At 44.2% G+C, this 24,030-nt stretch overlaps 2 protein-coding genes across 5 annotated transcripts in view; one reads left to right on the top strand and one right to left on the bottom strand.

Moving 5' to 3' along the window:
* The window catches only part of LOC123761523 (uncharacterized), a 407,292-nt gene extending 405,684 nt beyond the window's left edge, over positions 1–1,608 (bottom strand). For all 3 annotated transcript variants that reach the window (XM_069313339.1, XM_069313343.1, XM_045747550.2), the window contains exon 1: positions 1,410–1,608. In XM_069313339.1, coding sequence (XP_069169440.1) covers positions 1,410–1,492 — 83 coding nt within the window. In that variant the 5' untranslated portion in view covers positions 1,493–1,608. The remainder of the gene's footprint in view (positions 1–1,409) is intronic.
* Positions 1,609–18,099: 16,491 nt separating this feature from the next.
* The window catches only part of LOC123761414 (tRNA (guanine-N(7)-)-methyltransferase), a 31,781-nt gene continuing 25,850 nt past the window's right edge, over positions 18,100–24,030 (top strand). The window contains exon 1 of one of the 2 annotated variants that reach the window (XM_045747440.2): positions 18,100–18,270. In XM_045747440.2, the coding sequence (XP_045603396.1) occupies positions 18,194–18,270 (77 nt within the window). In that variant the 5' untranslated portion in view covers positions 18,100–18,193. Of the gene's footprint in view, positions 18,285–24,030 lie in introns of both variants that reach the window. The other variant, XM_045747441.2, reaches the window with a different exon arrangement.

A 24,030-nucleotide genomic window follows, 5' to 3' on the forward strand; every position in this document is an offset into this window, starting at 1 on the left:
AGTGTGTTGACGTGTGTGTGTGTGTGTGTGTGTTGACGTGTGTGTGTGTGAGTGTGTTGACGTGTGTGTGTGTGAGTGTGTTGACGTGTGTGTGTGTGTGAGTGTGTTGACGTGTGTGTGTGTGTGAGTGTGTTGACGTGTGTGTGTGTGAGTGTGTTGACGTGTGTGTGTGTGAGTGTGTTGACGTGTGTGTGTGTGAGTGTGTTGACGTGTGTGTGTGTGAGTGTGTTGACGTGTGTGTGTGTGAGTGTGTTGACGTGTGTGTGTGTGAGTGTGTTGACGTGTGTGTGTGTGAGTGTGTTGACGTGTGTGTGAGTGTGTTGACGTGTGTGTGAGTGTGTTGACGTGTGTGTGAGTGTGTTGACGTGTGTGTGTGAGTGTGTTGACGTGTGTGTGTGAGTGTGTTGACGTGTGTGTGAGTGTGTTGACGTGTGTGTGAGTGTGTTGACGTGTGTGTGAGTGTGTTGACGTGTGTGTGAGTGTGTTGACGTGTGTGTGAGTGTGTTGACGTGTGTGTGAGTGTTGACGTGTGTGTGAGTGTGTTGACGTGTGTGTGAGTGTGTTGACGTGTGTGTGTGTTGACGTGTGTGTGTGTGTTGACGTGTGTGTGAGTGTGTTGACGTGTGTGTGAGTGTGTTGACGTGTACAACAGCCTCTGATAGAGTGAAATTAACGAGGAAGTGACATGTGATATGATGCCCCCCTCCCCCCCTGGCACTGATGCTGGGGGTGGGGGGAGGGGCAGAGGAGTATGCCAGGGCATATTTACCCTCCATCACGAGTATGATGGTCATGCCCTCAGCCAGAGATGACTGTGGAGAGCAGCAGCAGCATCCGGCGTGTAGCTACTGCTGCAGGTGTGGGCGCCACACACACCTGCTGACATGTTACTCTGGTGGATAACTTGACCAACCTGGGGGGGGGGAGGATGTTAATAAGGAGGAGCTGAGCCCTAAGTAGTGGGTGGTGTGAGGAGGTGGTGGGCGGCCAGGTGACGGGGTCAGCCACGGCTGATATACTCACCGTGGGGAGCTCACCATTCACTACCAAGCTGAAGTATACCATACCAGGGCTCCAGGGGGAAGGGGGGGGGGACTGGAGTGGTGTACACTGGTGCACCTCTCCCGCCTCCCACCATCAGCACCCCCGCCAGCAGCACGCGAGGGCGTCACCTGCAGCAGCAGCAGCAGGCCCACGGCGCCTCAACACTAATAACCACGTGATGCAACATTCACAACCTAAGCGGCCTACACCACTTCACTGGCGTCACCACAACCACACACACGCACCAACAGACAGCACATATAAAAACATGGCCAATATGGCAGCACAATGGCAAGCGCCAACACACAAACCAGGCCAGCCAGCCGTCCACGGCGACGGCCGCCGCCACCACTGGCCTCACGTACCGTTTGAAATGTTCCTTAATTCTTTCTTCACTTATGTTCTCGGGCAAATTTCCTACCCAGAGATGCCGTGTCTCTCTCACCATCTTGCTCCAGCGTGCACATGGGGATGTATCGAGTTATCCTACTCCATATTGAAGCACTCATGTAAATCCTCTAATGAAAGAGTGCATCATCCTCACTACACAAAGTTCCAAACCAAACTGATGACGAAGTCTCTTCGGTGACGTCCCAGGCGGGCTTGAGTAAGCTCGGCGACTAGCTCTCCCTGAGCAGATAGTACGCTTAAAGTGAAACTCTACACAAGAGCGAGTCTTCCGCCGATATAAGCTCGGTAAATAGCTCGGACCCATCTCTGATGATTTTCCTGGTTGATATTTTGCTCTGCATATATTTTAATTGTAATATATTACTGTTTCAATAATTCAATTTATATATGATGGTCAGAATTGCGTTGTTATTTCTTATGGATAATTTGGTGCTTGTAATTATATTGTATTATATAAGAAAAATTTGCCAATCAACACTTTTAACCAGACGCGAGTCTACCTACTGTACGGCATAGGAGTTGGACTTTCACTCTACTTATTACACGCTGCCATCCGTTACTGTAAGGTGTGAGAGGAGCCGGTTTACAACCCATTATACCTCCTTCTTTATCATACATACATACATACATACATACATACATACATACATACATACATACATACATACATACATACATACATACATACATACAATATATATATATAGGGAAGGGAGTACCACCTCTGGCTGGAAGATATATATATGTATTTGACAATGTCAGACCACGGAGGAAAAATGAAACAGGAAATTTCCTTAAGTACTTTCGTATATTAAATACATCTTCAGAAGGTCCTTCTGAAGATGTATTTAATATACGAAAGTACTTAAGGAAATTTCCTGTTTCATTTTTCCTCCGTGGTCTGACATTGTCACATTCTTAATCACGTGTTTATTTTCGTGATATACACACATATATGTATTTATATATATATATATATATATATATATATATATATATATATATATATATATATATATATATATATATATATATATATATATATATATATATATATATATATATACATATATATATATATATATATATATATATATATATATATATATATATATATATATATATATATATATATGTCGTACCTAGTAGCCAGAACTCACTTCTCAGCCTACTATGCAAGGCCCGATTTGCCTAATAAGCCTAGTTTTCATGAATTAATGTTTTTTCGACTACCTAACCTACCTAACCTAACCTAACCTAACTTTTTCGGCTACCTAACCTAACCTAACCTATAAAGATAGGTTAGGTTAGGTTAGGTAGGGTTGGTTAGGTTCGGTCATATATCTACGTTAATTTTAACTCCAATAAAAAAAATTGACCTCATGCATAATGAAATGGGAAGCTTTATCATTTCATGAGAAAAAAATTAGAGAAAATATATTAATTCAGGAAAACTTGGCTTATTAGGAAAATCGGGCCTTGCATAGTAGGCTGAGAAGTGCGTTCTGGCTACTAGGTACGACATATATATATATATATATATATATATATATATATATATATATATATATATATATATATGCAACAATAATCAAAAAACACTGATCTAAGTATGCGGAAAAACCACATGTGAAAAAAATAGAGAATGCTTAACGCGTTTTCGGCTACATCGCCTTCATCAGAGCAAAGTAGAATGACTATTCTACTGCTGAATGAATGATCATATATATATATATATATATATATATATATATATATATATATATATATATATATATATATGTATGTATATATATATATATATATATATATATATATATATATATATATATATATATATATATATATATATATATATATATATATATAGGCAGAGAGAGAGTGGAGCGGGGGACGGGTTGAACAGAAGAGAGAGAGAGAGAGAGAGAGAGAGGGGGGGGGGAGGATATTGAGAAAGTGGGTGGAGAAGAAAGGGGAGAGGGAGGGGGGGGGGGAGACCCGGGCCACGCCGGAAACTTACCTGTTGTCTATTTGTTGGTTCCGCGAATCAATACCCGGCCGGCCCGGTCTCAGACCGACCGGCCTTCCTAAGTTGGTGGTCTTGTCAACCAGCAGCTTTTAGACGCCATTGCTCGGAGCCTGACGTATGAATCACAGCCTGGTTGATCAGGTATTCTTCAGAGGTGTTTATCCAGTGTTCTCGGTGATGGAACACTCAACACTGTAAGAGGTCGGCCAGGTATGTCCCTAATATATGTTCCTCCAACACAAATGTTCCGTCATACAAATAACGTCGCTTTTCGCTGGTATGCGCACTTTGGCGCATGGACGTAATGGACGTAAAATGAACGTAAAAATGGACGTAATTGAAAATTAAATCGGCTCACAAAAGGGACGTGCTGTCCTGTTTTCTGTTTTGGGTCCTCTGGCTTAGGCTGTTAGGTTAGGAGAGGAAACGTTCAATTAACGGTTTTGGTGACGTTTAAAAACCTTATGAGAACTTCCTGCCCTCCTAACCTACCAGACGACCCTTAACTTGCTGGTTTGGAAAACAATAATTCCAAAATTTATTTTCAATTATTTTTCATTTTCAAATTACGGCCTTTTTTTGGCCTTACGAGCGCATACGAGCGAAAAGTGATGTAATGTGTAAGAGGCCGGGAAGGAGTGTTCGCTTGAGGTCACTTAGAGAAGTTCTCTCTTAATGTTCCTACACCCAACCACTTGGGCTGGACCGTAGAGCGACGGTCTCGCGTCATGCAGGTCGGCGTTCAATCCCCGACCGTCCAAGTGGTTGGGCACCATTCCTCCTCCCCGTCCCATCCCAAATCCTTATCCTGACCCCTTCCCTTAGGAAGGGGTTAGGATAAGGATTTATAGTCGTAATAACTTGGCGCTTGCCCTAATAATTCCCTTCCCCTTCTTAGTGTTCCAGTTCCACCTCAGCTGTTTAAGGGGCCGGCTGCTCTAAGACATTCGTCCAAATATGACAAATTTTGAAAACTGTTAAACAAATCTCACGTTATCTGGCATCGGCGTCCTGCTGAACATTTTATCCTAGTGTTAAGAAATGGATTTTATATGATTATTTAGGAAGAACAAAGAGCAGCGTTCTGATGATAAGGAGAAGAGTACAACCAAGAAGAATAGTAGTTAGAAGTGCCTCAAAGAGGATATACAGCTGGAGCCTTTATAACATTCCGTTATCTTGAGATGATTACGGGGCTTTAGTGTCCCCACGGCCCGGTCCTCGACCAGGCCTCCACCCCCAGGAAGCAGCCCGTGACAGCTGACGTAAATAGGTACCCAGGTACCTATTTACTGCTAGGTAACAGGGGCATAGGGTGAAAGAAACTCTGTCCATTGTTTCTCGCCGGCGCCTGGGATCGAACCCAGGACCACAGGATCACAAGTCCAGCGTGCTGTCCGCTCGGCCGACCGGCTCCCCTATACTCATTACTAATACATAATAACACAAATAATAATGAGTAAGTATGTTATTATGCTCTATTTTGTTATATATCACATCGTAACATTGCCCATGCCAATATCTGTTAGATTAACCATTTCCTATTTTTTCAAATTTGTTGTTTTTGGAGTTTCTGTTGTTGTTTTTCTCCTTTGTTTATAATCTGATTTTGTTGCAGTGCCTACATGTTGGAGAATACATCGCCGCCACTGTGTATGTGAAGGGTGAATGAAATTGGTCAACAAGTTAATCAGCCTAAGGTGGCAAAATTGTGACTTTTATTTTGTATTTTGGTCGAAAAATTTACAGATTTCAAACTATTGTCTTTGTTTCTTTAGGTTGTTTTAATGACGAGATGCGGGCCTTATCACTTATATAAAGTATACATATTATCCCGTTATCCTTATCACTATATTAGGTTTCTTGGGGACAGTTTTTTTTTTGTTTACTTCATTTCAACACATATTGACAAAAAACTTTCACATATTCGAGTACGAATGCCAAGCAATGTTTATTAAAATATACAAGTAAATTGATAAATTAGAACTACCATATTCAACTTCAATTTTCTCTTTAACAGGAATTTTAACTTTGAGTCTGAATAATAAATACAGTTTCTGAGCGACTCTCACCATTTTTACATGTTGTGCGCAACGTTCTTAGTTCTAAAGTTTCATTTCTGCCGTTTATTCATAAATCCATAACTTTGGGAGTTATACATTTATTTACGTCAAAATTTTTCGCATATTTTGAAGGCCACGTTAACTATTTTTTTTTACAGTAAACTATACTCTCAAACAAAATTTTAAAGAAATAAAATTGAACGTTATATGCCATTCTGAGCCCATAATGAATAAAATAACAATTAGTGAAATTTTAAATAAGTTTATTTAATTTGAAATTGGTGAATTTTTACTTACTTCTTCTTCTTCTGTGTGCAGGTTTCCAACCATTTACCTTTTAATATTTTCACTTGTCTAGAGAAAACGTGTTTAGAAATAAATGTTCGCAATAATTTAAATGATTTATTGAATAAATTCGGCCAGTAAAAGATCTCTGCATGTTCCCCAGGTAAGCAATTTCTCCAGCTTTGAATGGGGGGGGGGGGTTAGTGGGCAGCAATAGTCCACCCTAGAGAGCACTGGAGACAAAAGTACCATAGTATAGAAAATGGCCGTTATTGCCCTAAAACTTTGCATTGTAATATTGTGTAAGACAGCTTAGTGAAGACCTGTTGAAGGTATCTGCAGGCTGTCGACTCCTTATGTAGAGCTGCGACACATTGCTTCATAAGTCTGCACCCTTCAGCTTCCTTCAAAACGGCGTCCCACACCTGTCACTGCCATAGTAACTAACTAACTCCTCCAAGGAGTGCCGGACCAACCGGGCTGTGGTGGGTATGTGGGCCTGCGGGCCGCACCAAGCAACAGCCTGGTGGACCAAACTCTCACAAGTCAAGCCTGGCCTCGGCCCGGGCTTGGGGAGTAGAAGAACTCCCAGAACCCCATCAACCAGGTATCAACCAAGCTGGGAAATGTCGTCTCCAAATGTCAAAACAAAAATGGAGGAGAATAACAGTAACTTTATATACCTTGGAGACATTAGCTAATATGGTGGATGAATCTTAGTGTGGACAGCCTGGTATTATTGCGACGTTAGAATATGGTATAATTTTCACGAGGGTTTGTGTCCGGCCAGTGTGTGATCCACCCCGCACACAGACCAGTCACCCTGCAACTTTTAGTTACACTACTCCCAAGCGTCTGACCCCAAACTTTGAACAGATAGACAGACAGATAGGAAATACATTTTATAGATATACTGGATGAGGGTCTTAGCCATTGGTCGCGTGACAGAGGCCACACCTTCCCTTCACACTATCTTCATCACTGTAATCTTTCCTACACACCATCTTGTGCATCTTAACTACACACCGTCCCTTCTCGTCCCTACCCTTCACCACCCTCCCTACCCTTCACCACCTTCCCTACCCTCCACCACCTTCCCTACCCTCCACCACCTTCCCTACCCTCCACCACCTTCCCTACCCTTCACCACCTTCCCTACCCTCCACCACCTTCCCTACCCTTCACCACCTTCCCTACCCTTCACCACCTTCCCTACCCTTCACCACCTTCCCTACCCTCCACCACCTTCCCTACCCTTCACCACCTTCCCTACCCTTCACCACCTTCCCTACCCTTCACCACCTTCCCTACCCTTCACCACCCTCCCTACCCTTCACCACCTTCCCTACCCTCCACCACCTTCCCTACCCTTCACCACCTTCCCTACCCTTCACCACCTTCCCTACCCTTCACCACCCTCCCTACCCTTCACCACCTTCCCTACCCTTCACCACCTTCCCTACCCTTCACCACCCTCCCTACCCTTCACCACCTTCCCTACCCTCCACCACCTTCCCTACCCTTCACCACCTTCCCTACCCTCCACCACCTTCCCTACCCTTCACCACCTTCCCTACCCTTCACCACCTTCCCTACCCTTCACCACCCTCCCTACCCTTCACCACCTTCCCTACCCTTCACCACCTTCCCTACCCTTCACCACCCTCCCTACCCTTCACCACCTTCCCTACCCTCCACCACCTTCCCTACCCTTCACCACCTTCCCTACCCTTCACCACCTTCCCTACCCTTCACCACCTTCCCTACCCTTCACCACCTTCCCTACCCTTCACCACCCTCCCTACCCTCCACCACCTTCCCTACCCTTCACCACCTTCCCTACCCTTCACCACCTTCCCTACCCTTCACCACCTTCCCTACCCTCCACCACCTTCCCTACCCTTCACCACCTTCCCTACCCTTCACCACCCTCCCTACCCTTCACCACCTTCCCTACCCTCCACCACCTTCCCTACCCTCCACCACCTTCCCTACCCTTCACCACCTTCCCTACCCTTCACCACCTTCCCTACCCTTCACCACCTTCCCTACCCTTCACCACCTTCCCTACCCTTCACCACCTTCCCTACCCTCCACCACCTTCCCTACCCTTCACCACCTTCCCTACCCTTCACCACCTTCCCTACCCTTCACCACCTTCCCTACCCTCCACCACCTTCCCTACCCTTCACCACCTTCCCTACCCTTCACCACCTTCCCTACCCTTCACCACCCTCCCTACCCTTCACCACCTTCCCTACCCTTCACCACCCTCCCTACCCTTCACCACCTTCCCTACCCTTCACCACCTTCCCTACCCTTCACCACCCTCCCTACCAGGCCAGGATACAAGATAGAGTTAGGCTAGCTCATCCTAATCCTTGCACAGAAACTCTCCAGAATATCTTCCTTGAAGGTCAACATTGCTCAAAACAGATAACTATAACTGGAACTGTTAGGGGGTAGAAATAACCTAAGCTACTCTATCCCTTTGAGATGTATTTCTTTCTGGTCTTAATAAACATACTTGAACTGGAACTGGAACTGAACTCAGAATGTATCATCTATAAATTTATAATTTGTACCAAGAGAGAGAAACAACAGTTTAGTTAGTTTAGTTCGTTTATTATGCACCCCATACCCATCTTGTGGGCGGTAGTGGAAAGGGTTACAGAGGCACATAATGGGCTCAGGGACTGAACCCCACAATTCATTTAGCTAAGCAAGTTACAATCTTGATGAGCTAGTTACAACATTCAGTATAAGTCGTCACATCAACAATGGGCTCGAGACCGACCACAAGTACAATTCCTATATTCAGCAACTGACATGTGGAGAGCTAGTGACACAATTGATATGTTTGTTGACAACAACGGCACTTTCCTGCACCGTGGGAGATTACACCTTTCCACCCATGAAGCAAATTAGAGATCAGTCCAAGCTTCATCTTAGATTCTAGATTTGTTTTAGATTTTTTATTCAGGTAAAGGTGCATATATTGAAGATGAGTTACAAACATACTGTTGGATTTATAGACAGAGCTAGTACATACAATACCTAAAGCCACTATTACGCACAGCGTTTCGAGCAAGGTGTGGGGGGAAACCACTTAGACTACAACTTAATAGTAATTGAGCTTAAAGTATAAATTGTGTTGAAAAAAGGAATATAAAAAGGGGGAAGGAAACATGGCAGGAGTCAGTAATTATACAAGTTGGTCAACAACCAGCTTTGTTTAAAATAGTAAGACATGGGTTGACATTTAGGGGGTAAGGTAGGTTACATGGAGTTTATTAGGTAGTGCTTAGTTTTTATCTTAAACTGGTTGAGAGAGGTACAGTCTTTAACATGGTTGGGAAGGTTATTCCACATTCTGGGTCCCTTGATTTGTAGAGCATTTTTAGATTGATTAAGACGTACTCTTGGAATATCAAATAAGTATTTATTTCTGGTGTGATGCTCATGGGTTCTGTTACAACCTTCTATGAAGCTTTTAAGGTCAGGATTGGCATTGTAGTTCAGCGATTTAAATATATAGATCAAATACAAATACAAATATTTATTCAGGTAAAATACATACATACAAGGTAAGATACAAAAGTTGATGGATTTATAGATAGAGCTAGTACATACAATGCCTAAAGCCACTATTACGCAAAGCGTTTCGGGCAGTAGGAGGATGTAGAACACACATGAGAGGATGTGCAGTGACGTGCAGTATCTAACATATTCAGAGATTTGAGTAGGGGTACCGAGTGATGTCTGGGGCCATGGGGCCAGAGTTAGATATTGTCCTAATAGCAGCTTTGTGTTAGGTAATTAGAGGACGTAAATGATTTTGGGTAGTAGAGAGAGAGAGAATTATCAGAAGAAAGACCCAAGCCATTACGACTATATAGCACTTGGAAGGGGTCAGGATTAAGATTTGGGATGGGACGGGGGGGGGGGGGGAAGGAATGACGCCTAACCACTTGGACGGTCGGGGATTGAACGCCGAATCCTAGTAGAACCCCAAGCACAAATACCATAGTTGAGATAAGGATAGATGAGAGAGTAATAGAGTGTCACTAGGGCAGGGCGAGATACATAATATCTGATCTTAGAAAGAATGCCAACAGTTTTAAAAACTTTTTTTTGCTATATTTAGAATGTGTCCCTGGAAATTCAGCTTGTTATCGATGAGAACACCAAGGAATTTACCATCAACTTTGTTACTAATTTGGATATTGTTTATTCTTAGATTAACTTCATTTGAGGATTTATTGTCAAACAAAATATAGAAAGTTTTGTCAATGTTAAAAGTGAGTTTGTTAGTAGTTAGCCAAAGATGGACTTTATTTAGTTCTGTATTCACTGTGACATTTAGAACAAGGGGGTCAGGACTGGAGAAGATGAAGGATGTGTCATCAGCAAATAAGATTGGTTTGAGGTGTTGGGAGGCATTTGGAAGGTCATTAATGTAGATGAGAAAGAGGAGAGGGCCAAGTATGCTGCCCTGTGGAACACCAATGTTGATGGGTAGGGTGGGAGAAATGAAATTATTCACAGAAACATACTGGAGCCTGTCAGTAAGGTAAGACTGAAGGTATTGCAGGGAGTGTCCTCTGACTCCATAATGATGTAATTTAAGAAGAAGGTTTTGGTGGTTGACAGTGTCAAAAGCCTTACGCAGGTCCACAAATAACCCAACAGGGAACTCATTTTTATCAAGAGCTGCATGAATCAAGTTAATCATACTAATAAGTGCATCGTTAGTGTTTTTTTTGGGTCTGAAGCCATATTGACAAGAGCTAAGTATATTGTGTTTGGCTAGATAAGAGTAAAGATGCTTGTAGATTAGTTTTTCAAATATATTTGACAAGGTTAACAGAATTGATATAGGTCTGAAGTTGTTGACATCAGTGAGATCACCACATTTATGGACGGGGGTTACTCTCGCTTTTTTTTTTAGAATATCCGGAAAGGTTTGGAGTTCAAGTGATTTGTTGTAGAGCAATGCAATGGCAGGAGCTAGAAATCTGGAGGATTTTTTGTATATTAGTGATGGTATCTCCTCAAGGGCACTTGACTTAGTTTTAAGGGAAAGGATTGTCTCATTAACATCAGTGGAATTAGCAGGAGTTAGGTACAGAGACTCTGGATAGTTACCTGTAAGGTAGTCTTTAATATTAGTGAGTGAGGATGGAATATCATGAACAAGGGATGTGCCAATGAATGAGAAGACCCTATTGAATTTAATAGCAGTGTCAGAGGCTGAAAGCAAACCATCGTTACACACAGAAATGACAATAGCGTGATGCATCTAATGAACAAACCCTTGTCACGGCCCTTGTGGATTTCTTCAAACCATCGTCATTGGTTAGGAGTAATGGTTTTTTATTCAAAATCTTTTTTTATCATAATATTTGGGAAATAGTGTTCCATGTTTTCTTAATGTTGCCCTTAATTTGGGTAAATTAATTTTCGTTGTAATTTATTTTGGCTCTCCTAATTATTTTAGACAGCAATGATGAGTAAATCTTTGAAAATTCTTTGGAGGCGACACCTAACCTATACTTCTACTTAAGGTCATGTTTTTTATTAATAGATTATAGTATACCCTTTGTAAGCCAAGGATTGTTTAGCCTTTTATTTGTGACTTGTTTCGTTAGCATAGGACAGTGGGTGTTATAAAGGCTGAGAGTTTTCTGAAGAAATGTTTGCACTAGGTTGATATTCCCTGTGTTACTTAATTCAGCCTCCAAGTTTATATCAGCAGCAGCAGCAGCAGCAGCAGCAGCAGCAGCAGCAGCAGCAGCAGCAGCAGCAGCAGCAACAATAAAATTGCTTATAGAAGTTTCATTGTACAGCCTAAAGCTTATCTTCCTTGTGTCTAGAGGTGGTTTATTAATGTTGGTTAGGAGAAATGTGGGGTAATGGTCTGTGTTCCTATCAATGATTATCCCTGAAGTAGCGGAAAGGTTATGTTAGTCTAGATGTGATCAAGAGCCGTGGCAGTACTATCAGTGATTCTAGTAGGTCTAGTGATTAAGGGTATGAGGAAGCAGGAATTCATACAGTTGAGGAAACTAGCAGCAGGAGGGTTATCAGGCTCGCAGAGGTCAATATTAAAGCCCCCTGAGATAATTAAACAGTTTTTGTTCAGTCTGTTATCTAGTGTTAGATTTCTAAGGTTAGAGTTGAATTCAGACACATCAGTGTTAGGAATTCTGTAGACTGCTCCCACAGTCAGGACAGCCTCGCCACCCTTGACTCTGAAACAGGCAAAGATATACTCTTCACAGGAGTCTCTAGTTCTAATTACTTTTAAGCATGTCAGTTCTTGGTGGTAGTAAAGAGCAGTACCACCACCTCTCTGAATAGGACGACAGTTGTGAATTACTGAGTAGTTTGGCATATTAAAGAGTTGAGTAGTATCCTCTTTTAACCACGTTTCAGTAAGAATAACAAAAAAGAATTTGTTGTCAACTGTTTGAATCAAGACATTAACATCATCAAAGTTAGTGTCTTGTGTATGTGTCTTGAGGCAAAGCTCAACGCCTTAAGCCATATTGATGCTCTCTCCACAGAGCATTCTCTCTCTCAAATCATATACACTGATGGTTCCCTACACCGCACCACGGGTGCAGCTGGAAGTGCAGTTGTTCTGACAATGGGCGATGGCTTGTACTTTGAGTAGGGAGTCCGTATAAACAACTGGGCCTCTACCCTTCAGACTGAACTATTTGCCTTGCTCCTTGCACTGAAATGTGTACAAGTCTCCAAACTTGATACATTAATTGTAAGTGACTCCTTATCATCCTTAAATGCTCTCAACTCTTCAAGACATAACTGTAACATGCTTGTGTCCGAAGCTAGACACAAATACAACAAAATTATTAAGGATGGTAACAGAGTCCATTTCATGTGGTCTCCATCTCATGTTGGCCTCCGAATGCATGATAGAGCTGATAAGTTAGCCAAAGAATCTGCCTTTAAAGGGAAAAAATGAGTATAACCTTGGATTGTCGATAAGCAGTCTGAGAGCAATAGTACAGCAAAAACTTCAACATAACCTTGTAGATCTGAGGCAAAGTGAAATTGACACCAGTAATTCCATCTATCATCATACTATCATGCAAGAGGAGCCACACATCTATGGATCATCCAATAAAATCAGCAGACTTCTAGATGTTACTACTGCTCGGCTTAGACTCGGTTACAAGTCTATCTCTGGGAATTCTCATTATCTGCTGATGTGGACCTGACCAAATGTAAACTGTGTCAACAAAATTATTCGCACACCCTCCGTCACTATGTGATGGAGTGCGAAAAGATACGTGAATTTAGAGACAATTCTATAGCCAATGTTCCAGCGATGTGTCAATATTTCATTCAAAATGATCGGCTACCAGAAATTTTAGCCAAATATCCCCAGTTTGCTAACTGTAGGTAGTAACTGAGTGATTGTAACCTATCCACCGCTGCCCACTGGATGGGGGGCGGTGTGCAGGACAAACATATCAATTGTGACACTAGCTCTCCACATATGTCAGTTGCTTAATTTAGAACCTGTACTTGAGGTCGATCTCGAACACATTGTTGATGTGACGACTTATATTGAATTTTGTAACTAGCTCATCAAGATTGTAACTTGCTTAGCTAAATGAATTGTGGGGTTCAGTCCCTGAGCCCATTATGTGCCTCTGTAACCCTTTCCACTACCGCCCACAACATGGGTATGGGGTGCATAATAAATGAACTAAACTAAAACTAACTCATAGTCAATGAAGTTCATCGTGGATTTACATCTTCTCCAGAGGTTCCCCTTAGTTATCAATGCTCGTTTACGACGTGTATCATCCATCACGTTCACGTTATTTTCGTGGTCCTGTTTGGTACATATTGGAACAAATTCAGGGAAGATGTTGACATTTTTCCATGCCATGTTGACCTACCAGCTCCCTCCAGGAGGTGTTGTGCAGTTCCTTAAGGGAGCCGGTCGGCCGAGCGGACAGCACGCTGGAATTGTGATCCTGTGGTCGCAGGTTCGATCCCGGGTGCCGGCGAGAAACAATGGGCAGAGTTTCTTGCACCCTATGCCCCTCTTACCTAGCAGTGAAATAGGTACCTTGGTGTTAGTCAGCTGTCACGGGCTGGTTCCTGGGGGTGGAGGCCTGGTCGCGGACCGGGCCGCGGGGACACTAAAAGCCCCGCCGCAAGAAGATCCTATCTCAGTCTTTGATAGTGTCTTCGAGGGTAATGTAGAAACTCATCATCATGGACGTTTATGTGGGTTTCAATATTGGTAATCCATGTTATAATTATATGGTGATCATACGAGGGGGTAAGGTGTTCTCCCACCTGAATATGACCAGTCATGACATCTTGTGATGTTAGCACAAGGTCTAGAATGATGTTACCTCGTGTGGGCGCTGCCTCATGCTCTATGAGACAGGAGTCCTGTACCAGGTTTAGAAATTGTTCTCCTTCTGCTTGTTATTTACCCAGTCTATGTTCTCGTGGTTAAAGTCTCCCATTATTCAACCCATCCTCCTGTTTAGACAGTACTTTGTTGTAATTATGTGCACCACAGTACAAATATTGACATACTAAGCAATTAGATAATAGAACTTTGTACTATTCATAGAGTCCGAAAAAGTGAAGCTACAAAACAAACTATAATATTCTTAGACCTATTATAGCACACATATGAACTATATTAGCCCTCAGATAGCGTGTATTAGACCTAGGAACGTTAGTTTAGTTTGCCTTTGCAATATAACTTGAAAATAGTTTTCCGGTTTGTCCAAATTCAATAGGACCGATTTCTATTTTCTAATTGTGTTGTTGTAGGTCGGTATTTGTGCTATGGTCCTCATCCTGCCTGTGGTTGGGGTGATGATGCCGTACTCATCACATTATGCAGATCAACAGCTTCCTTGATCTGCTCTTGTTGTGTCAGCCCTGAAGTATACTGCCACTGATAGCTAGGTACCATCTTGAGGCAGTGTTACACCATACTGACTGTATCAGCCCTGAAGTATACTGCCACTGATAGCTAGGTACCATCTTGAGGCAGTGTTACACCATACTGACTGTATCAGCCCTGAAGTATACTGCCACTGACAGCTAGGTACCATCTTGAGGCAGTGTTACACCATACTGACTGTGTCAGCCCTGAAGTATACTGCCACTGACAGCTAGGTACCATCTTGAGGCAGTGTTACACCATACTGACTGTGTCAGCCCTGAAGTATACTGCCACTGACAGCTAGGTACCACCTTGAGGCAGTGTTACACCATACTGACTGTGTCAGCCCTGAAGTATACTGCCACTGACAGCTAGGTACCATCTTGAGGCAGTGTTGCACCATACTGACTGTATCAGCCCTGAAGTATACTGCCACTGACAGCTAGGTACCATCTTGAGGCAGAGTTGCACCATACTGACTGTGTCAGCCCTGAAGTATACTGCCACTGACAGCTAGGTACCACCTTGAGGCAGTGTTACACCATACTGACTGTGTCAGCCCTGAAGTATACTGCCACTGACAGCTAGGTACCATCTTGAGGCAGTGTTGCACCATACTGACTGTATCAGCCCTGAAGTATACTGCCACTGACAGCTAGGTACCATCTTGAGGCAGTGTTGCACCATACTGACTGTGTCAGCCCTGAAGTATACTGCCACTGACAGCTAGGTACCATCTTGAGGCAGTGTTACACCATACTGACTGTGTCAGCCCTGAAGTATACTGCCACTGACAGCTAGGTACCATCTTGAGGCAGTGTTGCACCATACTGACTGTATCAGCCCTGAAGTATACTGCCACTGACAGCTAGGTACCATCTTGAGGCAGTGTTGTACCATACTGACTGTATCAGCCCTGAAGTATACTGCCACTGACAGCTAGGTACCATCTTGAGGCAGTGTTACACCATACTGACTGTGTCAGCCCTGAAGTATACTGCCACTGACAGCTAGGTACCATCTTGAGGCAGTGTTACACCATACTGACTGTGTCAGCCCTGAAGTATACTGCCACTGACAGCTAGGTACCATCTTGAGGCAGTGTTGCACCATACTGACTGTATCAGCCCTGAAGTATACTGCCACTGACAGCTAGGTACCATCTTGAGGCAGTGTTGTACCATACTGACTGTATCAGCCCTGAAGTATACTGCCACTGACAGCTAGGTACCATCTTGAGGCAGTGTTACACCATACTGACTGTGTCAGCCCTGAAGTATACTGCCACTGACAGCTAGGTACCATCTTGAGGCAGTGTTGCACCATACTGACTGTATCAGCCCTGAAGTATACTGCCACTGACAGCTAGGTACCATCTTGAGGCAGTGTTGCACCATACTGACTGTATCAGCCCTGAAGTATACTGCCACTGACAGCTAGGTACCATCTTGAGGCAGTGTTGTACCATACTGACTGTATCAGCCCTGAAGTATACTGCCACTGACAGCTAGGTACCATCTTGAGGCAGTGTTACACCATACTGACTGTGTCAGCCCTGAAGTATACTGCCACTGACAGCTAGGTACCATCTTGAGGCAGTGTTGTACCATACTGACTGTATCAGCCCTGAAGTATACTGCCACTGACAGCTAGGTACCATCTTGAGGCAGTGTTACACCATACTGACTGTGTCAGCCCTGAAGTATACTGCCACTGACAGCTAGGTACCATCTTGAGGCAGTGTTGTACCATACTGACTGTGTCAACCCTGAAGTATACTGCCACTGACAGCTAGCTACCATCTTGAGGCAGTGTTGCACCATACGGACTCTGTTATTTACTCATTGTTGGTTGTGTTCTGGTCCCCTTTCATATACAGCATTACCCTACTTGAGAATGGTCCAGGACGGACCGAGACGTGGTCGTCCCTTCACCTTGTAGTGTGTGGTCTGGTCAACATAGCATTCCCCCGCCTGCTCTTGGTGTTCTGCCCCTTCTGAAAGGTGGGTGGTGTCTCGGGAGATGGAATTCCCCTTCTGTTATGTCCTCGCGTTCCCATATTTCACTGATGCCAATAATACCGGGAGTCTTAGCCTCAGCGTATGCAAGCAATGTGTCAAATTGTGTGCATGCACTTGTGTGCTTTACCCCACACCACTTGAGCCGGACGGTCTCGCTTGCAGGTCGGCGTTCAATCCCCGACCGTCCACGTGGTTGGGGCCCCAATCCTTCCCCCCGTCCCATCTCAAATCATTATCCTGACCCCTTCCCAGTGCTATATAGTCGTAATGGCTTGGCGCTTTCCTCTGAAAACTCCCTTCCCTTGTGTGCTTTACAGGCCGGAAAATAAAAACAAATATAGAATAATGCAAAAATTGTACACAATTGCAAGTTGTCAGGACGCCGTGGTGAGAGCAGTGTGTCACCACAGATTGATTTGATGATTGATAAAGATTAAGCCAGCCAAAAGGTGGCACGGGCATGAATAGCCCGTAAGTGGTGGCCCTTTTGAGCCATTACCAGTATCAATAGCTGATACTGGAGATCAGTGGAGGTGCGACTGCCCCCTGCGTGACCGGAGATGTCTCCCGTGGTCACCACAGAGCGGTACAGCTCTTATAAAGAACAAGCACACTGCTGTGCAACTAAATTTGCACAAAATAAAAGAAAGTTTCCCCTTGACAGTTGCCGTTCTCCTTGACAGGGCTGGCAGCGAGGACAACATCCTCCAGCAGACGTCTCCGTCATAACTTTCATTCATATTCAAATTCTATTTTTTTATTCAGGTAAAAGTATATACATAGATGAAGAGTTACGAACATACTGTTGGATTTATAGATAGAGCTAGTACATACAATACCTAAAGCCACTAATACGCACAGAGTTTTGGGCAAGTGTTTTTTCTCTCATGTTTTTTTCTTACAATGTAACTGTGATCATTTTATAACTTTTGCTAGAGTTTACCTTCTTAAAATTATCTGTTAGATTAAGGACCTTTACGAAATGCTGCGCGTACGAGTGGCTTTAGAAGAATGTAAACACCATGCTATGTATCCTCACAAACCCAATGCAAATTTTTGAATATATATAAATTAATAAATAAATATAAATAAATAAATAACGATGTGGGGAGGAAAAAACCCACACTTAGACTTGAACTTAATAGAACTTGAGATTAAAGTATAAATAATAGTAATTGAGATTTAATTAGTTTAATTTATTAAATTTATTTTATATTAATTTTAGTAATTATTGAATTAATAGGAGTAGTTATTATTAGTGGTACTAGAGATATATGGAGTATGAGGCGTGTGTGTGGTGAGGGCTGAGGCCAGGGCCCACTACCCACAACACGCCGCCACACACAACAGCTCCAGCCACAACCTCTCCCAATACTTCACAACAACAATGCCTAAGTTACCACAGAAGAAATATTATCGCCAGAGAGCTCACTCCAACCCTATTGCTGACCACAACTTTGATTAGTAAGTGAACATGAGTAAGTTTGGTCACTTGATTACTAAGATTGATAAAGATTAAGTCACCCCCAAGAGATGGCACGGGCATGAATAACCCGTGATCACGTGATGAGTAAGAACCATTAAATACCTAATATTAAGTTCATAGGGTAAAGATGCATATATAATTATTTATAACTTATTAAATGCCATTGAGAAAGTGTTGTGGGCAGTAGTATACATAGAAGCCAAGACCAAGGAGCAGCCTTGGCCTTGGCTTCTGCCTAAGCTAAACTAACCCCCAACAACCCAAACTAACCCCCCAACAAAACCCTAGTTTAACTTGAGATAATATAATTATGTATACAATTAGAACGACCAGCTTTTTCTCAAGATGCATCAGCATGATTTGATTATACATGACTAATACTTACTGTTTTGTTGCTCTGTTGCACAAGTAATTTCTCAAGAATGTCTAGAGAATCATAAATTAATAACTCTTACACAAAGGTTATGAATATGTAAGATTGAAGCCCGTGAGATACTGTGCTCCATACAAGTTACAATGTGCACGAGATGATTCACCAACGGATTTTGAAACCTAACCTAACTCGGCCTAACTTAACTCGACCTAACCGAACCCAACGCTACCTAACCGAATCCAACTCGACCTAACCAAATCCAACCCAACTGAACCGAGTGCATTACAGCCTGACCCACATCCTAGCATTACAATATATATATATATATATATATATGATTTTAATGAACAGGAAACGAGCTTCGTTGAATCGTATCCGAAATGACCCTTCTCCGCTGTGCTATTTAGATACTGGCCCATGGGGTGCTGTGCTATTTGGTTACTGGCCCATGGGGTGCTGTGCTATTTGGTTACTGGCCCATGGGGTGCTGTGCTATTTAGGTACTGGTGCATGGGGTGCTGTGCTATTTGGTTACTGGCCCATGGGGTGCTGTGCTATTTAGGTACTGGCCCATGGGGTGCTGTGCTATTTAGGTACTGGCCCATGGGGTGCTGTGCTATTTGGTTACTGGCCCATGGGGTGCTGTGCTATTTAGGTACTGGCCCATGGGGTGCTGTGCTATTTGGTTACTGGCCCATGGGGTGCTGTGCTATTTGGTTACTGGCCCATGGGGTGCTGTGCTATTTAGGTACTGGCCCATGGGGTGCTGTGCTATTTAGGTACTGGCCCATGGGGTGCTGTGCTATTTGGTTACTGGCCCATGGGGTGCTGTGCTATTTAGGTACTGGCCCATGGGGTGCTGTGCTATTTGGTTACTGGCCCATGGGGTGCTGTGCTATTTGGTTACTGGCCCATGGGGTGCTGTGCTATTTAGGTACTGGTGCATGGGGTGCTGTGCTATTTGGTTACTGGCCCATGGGGTGCTGTGCTATTTGGTTACTGGCCCATGGGGTGCTGTGCTATTTAGATACTGGCCCATGGGGTGCTGTGCTATTTAGGTACTGGTGCATGGGGTGCTGTGATATTTAGATACTGGCCCATGGGGTGCTGTGCTATTTGGTTACTGGCCCATGGGGTGCTGTGCTATTTAGATACTGGCCCATGGGGTGCTGTGCTATTTAGATACTGGCCCATGGGGTGCTGTGCTATTTAGATACTGGCACATGGGGTGCTGTGCTATTCAGATACTGGCACATGGGGTGCTGTGATATTTAGATACTGGCACATGGGGTGCTGTGATATTTAGATACTGGCACATGGAATAGTTACCAAAGTTTTGAGAGCTATGCTCCTGGTGTTCCGTCTAGCCAGTACTTTGTTATATGTTGTGTTGAAACTGACGGTATTGGCCTCCACCATCTTCTTATCGAACTTGTTCCAACCATCTACCTCTCTTGTTTGTGAAAGTGAATTTTCATATATTTCTTTGGCAGCTTTGTTAAGTTAGTTTAATCCCTGGGCTGTGCAACTGTTAATTCCTAACATTCCCATGGTGTGCAAAGAAAAAATTGTTCTGAAAAAATTATTTTTTATTTTGACTGTTTTATTTTTTATTTTGACTGTTTTATTTTTTATTTTGACTGTTAGCTTCTGGGAAGCACAAAAATCCAATTTTTAAAGTGTGTACCTCTTGTGGCTTAGCTGTAGTGGCCTGGAGAAGTTGCATTTTTTGGGTATAAATGAGGTGAGGTGCTGCATGGGAATAACTTTGTTGATTTATTTTCATTATTTCTCACTTTATTTAGTTTTTCATGCTAACAGGTAGCATTGATGTCAAAGCTACTGTTTATTATTATAACTGAAAATATAATGATGTATGGATATATAAGTATTCAAACACCATATACTTATTCATTCTAATTTATATACTTTATATAAGCTTAAGTCTTAAAATTGTATGTAGCACACATTTTGCTTCCAATATATACATGATAATCATTTGCTGTTGTTAAAAGCTTAGTGTGTCTCCTCTGTGGCTGTCCTAAACGTTCAAACACTGGATGATGATGATGCCAAAAATGACTCTCATTTGTGTGGGGAGTCCCGTCGGCTCCCTGAAGCTCTATCCATACTGATATCGTACAATGTTAGTTGGGGGCATCAGTCGCAAAGTTCTTGTTGCCTACCGGGAACTAAAGCCAGAACCTGGCCCCCTTAGAGAGGCGCAGAAAGCAATGGCCCATGAGCACTTTAAATGTAAAGTATGTCATACTTGCCATTGACCTGGGAAGGCACCCAGAATTGTAGGCAAATCAAAACAGACCACAGGTTGAAAATTGGGAGCTATGTTCTCAAAATAGGAAAAGAACTCCCCCCCCTCCCATGAGAAAAACAAACAACACTTCATCCAACAAGTGCCCCACTCATTAGCACTACCCCATCCCCTGTTCTCATTCTGGCATTTTTTCCTGTTGCAGAGGTGGTCTGCAACAACCTCCTTATTAGGTCCTAAGCCTAATAACTCCTTATTAGGCTTAGCCTATGTTATGGTGGTGGCCCTCCTTTGTTGCCTCAGAGATTTCATGATTGCTGCTTGCAGTCGGTTTGCCTGCTACAGACAGGGTTTACCTGCTTAGCTGGCCCCAGTGCCTGGGCTTCTCGTAGGGCTTATTCATTCTATGTGCCCTGGAAAACTCCTGCAGGCGCAGTCATACAATGGATACTTGTGCAATTTGCCTTGTGTGAATTTGAAGGTTCATCCCCCTGCCTCATGGAGACGATCATCCATACTGCCTCTCGTTCTGCTTGTTGGGTCATACACACCCAAGACCCGGAGTCTTGTGGAACTTGTTTCCCACTTCTGCTCCAATTTACTCATCCCTTATCCGAGGATCTCGGGGATCAGGCAGTGGCTGCGTTGCATGATAGCTTCTTTTTATTGCAACGGGCCAGGTTGGTTGCCCGGTTGGAGGCCCCAGAGTTGCCAAGTTTCGTTTTAGGAACTGATTTGAGGGCGATGGTCGCTTCGGCCTTGGTTCAATCCGCACCTCTGCTTCCTTCCTAGGTGGGTGTGGTTTGCCCTGCTCCTTCCTCCCTGCTTTTGGCTCTCAAACATCTGAGGGTTTCAGAGTCAGGACTGGGTTTAGCTCAGAATGAGGCTTGGGTGGCTTTGGGGGTTGCCCCTTCCAATGCGGGCACGGAGGTGGTTAAGCCTCTCTTTCCCGCCGAGGCTTCCGAGTCGACCCAGCAGATTACCTTCTTCGAGGTCTTTCCCTCGAGTAAGTGCCTCTTCGCCCCTGCACTTCATGTTGATCTGGTGCATGCTAAAGTCCCCACTCGACATCTCTGGATTCGTGTTGGCCCTATTTTTGGGTCGCCTCATTGACGGGGTGATGGGGGGGAGCTTGTATTTTTTGCCTACACCTGGTCCCACAACTCTTGGGCTTTTTGGGTCGTGTCTTGTGGCCTTCGATGGCATTGGGTGGTCCTGCCTCTCTTGGTGAGGGTGGAGGGGGTCTTAGGGGCGGGGAGGCAGGACTTTTCCCCATCCGTCAGGTCATCCTGAAATGGGTTTGTTTTGGTATGGTAATTTGTGTTCGCACAAATTACCTTGATTTTTACCTTGGTAGGTTTTACGAAACCAACCTTGATTCTCAGGTAGGTATCTCGCCTGTTTCCAATTCCAACATGGGACTGTACAGATCTCCATTACATTCTGGACTTGTCTCATCTGTCCTGGTTTGGATCGCCCCATTGTTTGGAAAGCCATCCTTTTGGATGGCTTTCCCAGCTAGCCGGGTTCATGTTCCTAGTGAAAGTCCCAGTTGGTTCCATCTTAAGTTCGGACTAGGCTGGGTCTTGTGTGGGATTCTCAGATGGCGTCCCTTTTTCTCCCTTCTACGTCCTTGCTCTGGCTGCAGTCCTGCTATCGGTCAGTTTTTTTTTTTGGGGGGGGGGTCACTCCATGGTTGCTTGAGCAGCTGTGTGGGAGCCTGAACTTTGCTCTTCTGGTTTTCCTTCGGAGGCTGTTCTGATATCTTTGGGGCAGCCCCTTTCGCCGTTCTCACAATCGCTGGGGTCCTTGCATTGGTTGTTACGTCTCCAGCTTACTCTTTGGGTTTTTCTGGGTTCGGTGCCATTTCGAACCCCTAACCCCAGCACGATGTGTTCACAAATGCCTTGTGCCTTGGCTGGGGCTTTGACCAGCGCTCACCAGGCCGGCCAGGAATATTGGGCTCCAGCCTTCTGTTGGGCTCACGGCATAGCGCGAGGGAGTTTGTAGCTGTTGTTTCAGAGGGGTTTGTCTTGCTCGTGGATCGACGATCTAGCTTTATTCAGGGTGCACCTCTGTGATTCATTGCCTAAACCGAGGGGGTTTGATGTGGTCCTTGGCTGTTTGGAGCTGGCTGCAGACAAGAACTTGGCAGATGAACTAGTCTGCCGAGTTCTCGGGGTTTGGGTCTCCTGGCGGTTCACATCAAAGGGGTGTCCAATGTCATGGCAGATGGCCTGACCCAGTTCAGTCCCCTGTCCACGGAATGGACAGTCGATGCTGACTCGTTTAGTTGGCTCTGCCAGATATATGGGCGCCTGGAGGTGGACCTCTTCACGTTGGCGTGGTTGAGACATCTGCCGGTATATGTGGTGCCCTTTCCTGAGTACGAAGCCATTGGGGTAGACGATTTTTGGCAGGACTGGTCAAGGAAGGGTTGCCTGTACTGTATTTCTTCCCACCGGTTCACTGTTGCTTCGGGTTCCGACTCATTTGGAGACTAACCAGGGGAGAGTAGTTCTGTTAGCCCCTTGGTGGCCGATCTAGTCTTGGTTTCTGGCACTTCTTGCTCGGTGTCCGAACCTGGGGACTTAAACGTGGCTCTGCCTCTTTCAGCAGTTCGGTCCAGTCCGGTACATGGCTAGTTAGATCTTCTCTAATCTTCGCGTCTGGTTTTTCTGACGTGGGTTTATCACCATTTGTATAGTGATCAAGTGGCTTCTTTGATGGTGTCTCATCTGCGAGTTTTGTGTCTGCAGCAGGTGAAGTCTCCTGGCGGTCCTTTCATTACCGTTCGTCTCTTTGTAGGTTGTCTTTGGTTTCTGATTGGGTTGTCTTGTCCTTTCTCTTGGTTGTCTTGTCCTTTCTCTTGATTGTTTCAAGACCGTCATCTTGTGCCGAATACTGCCCCCTCGTATCGTGCGACACTGGTGGAGCCACTCCTGCTTGCGATCGGGGTGGATGTCACTTCAGCCCCTTTTCGCAAGCTGTCTCGTGCGTTGTTTCACCTCCAGCCTGCTCCTGCGCTGCCTGAGCCGTCATGGTTGTTGAACCGGGTGCTCTCTTTACTCTCTTCTAGGTTTGTTGTGGCCC

Source organism: Procambarus clarkii, chromosome 7, assembly GCF_040958095.1.
Source record: "Procambarus clarkii isolate CNS0578487 chromosome 7, FALCON_Pclarkii_2.0, whole genome shotgun sequence".
NCBI lineage: Eukaryota > Metazoa > Arthropoda > Malacostraca > Decapoda > Cambaridae > Procambarus > Procambarus clarkii.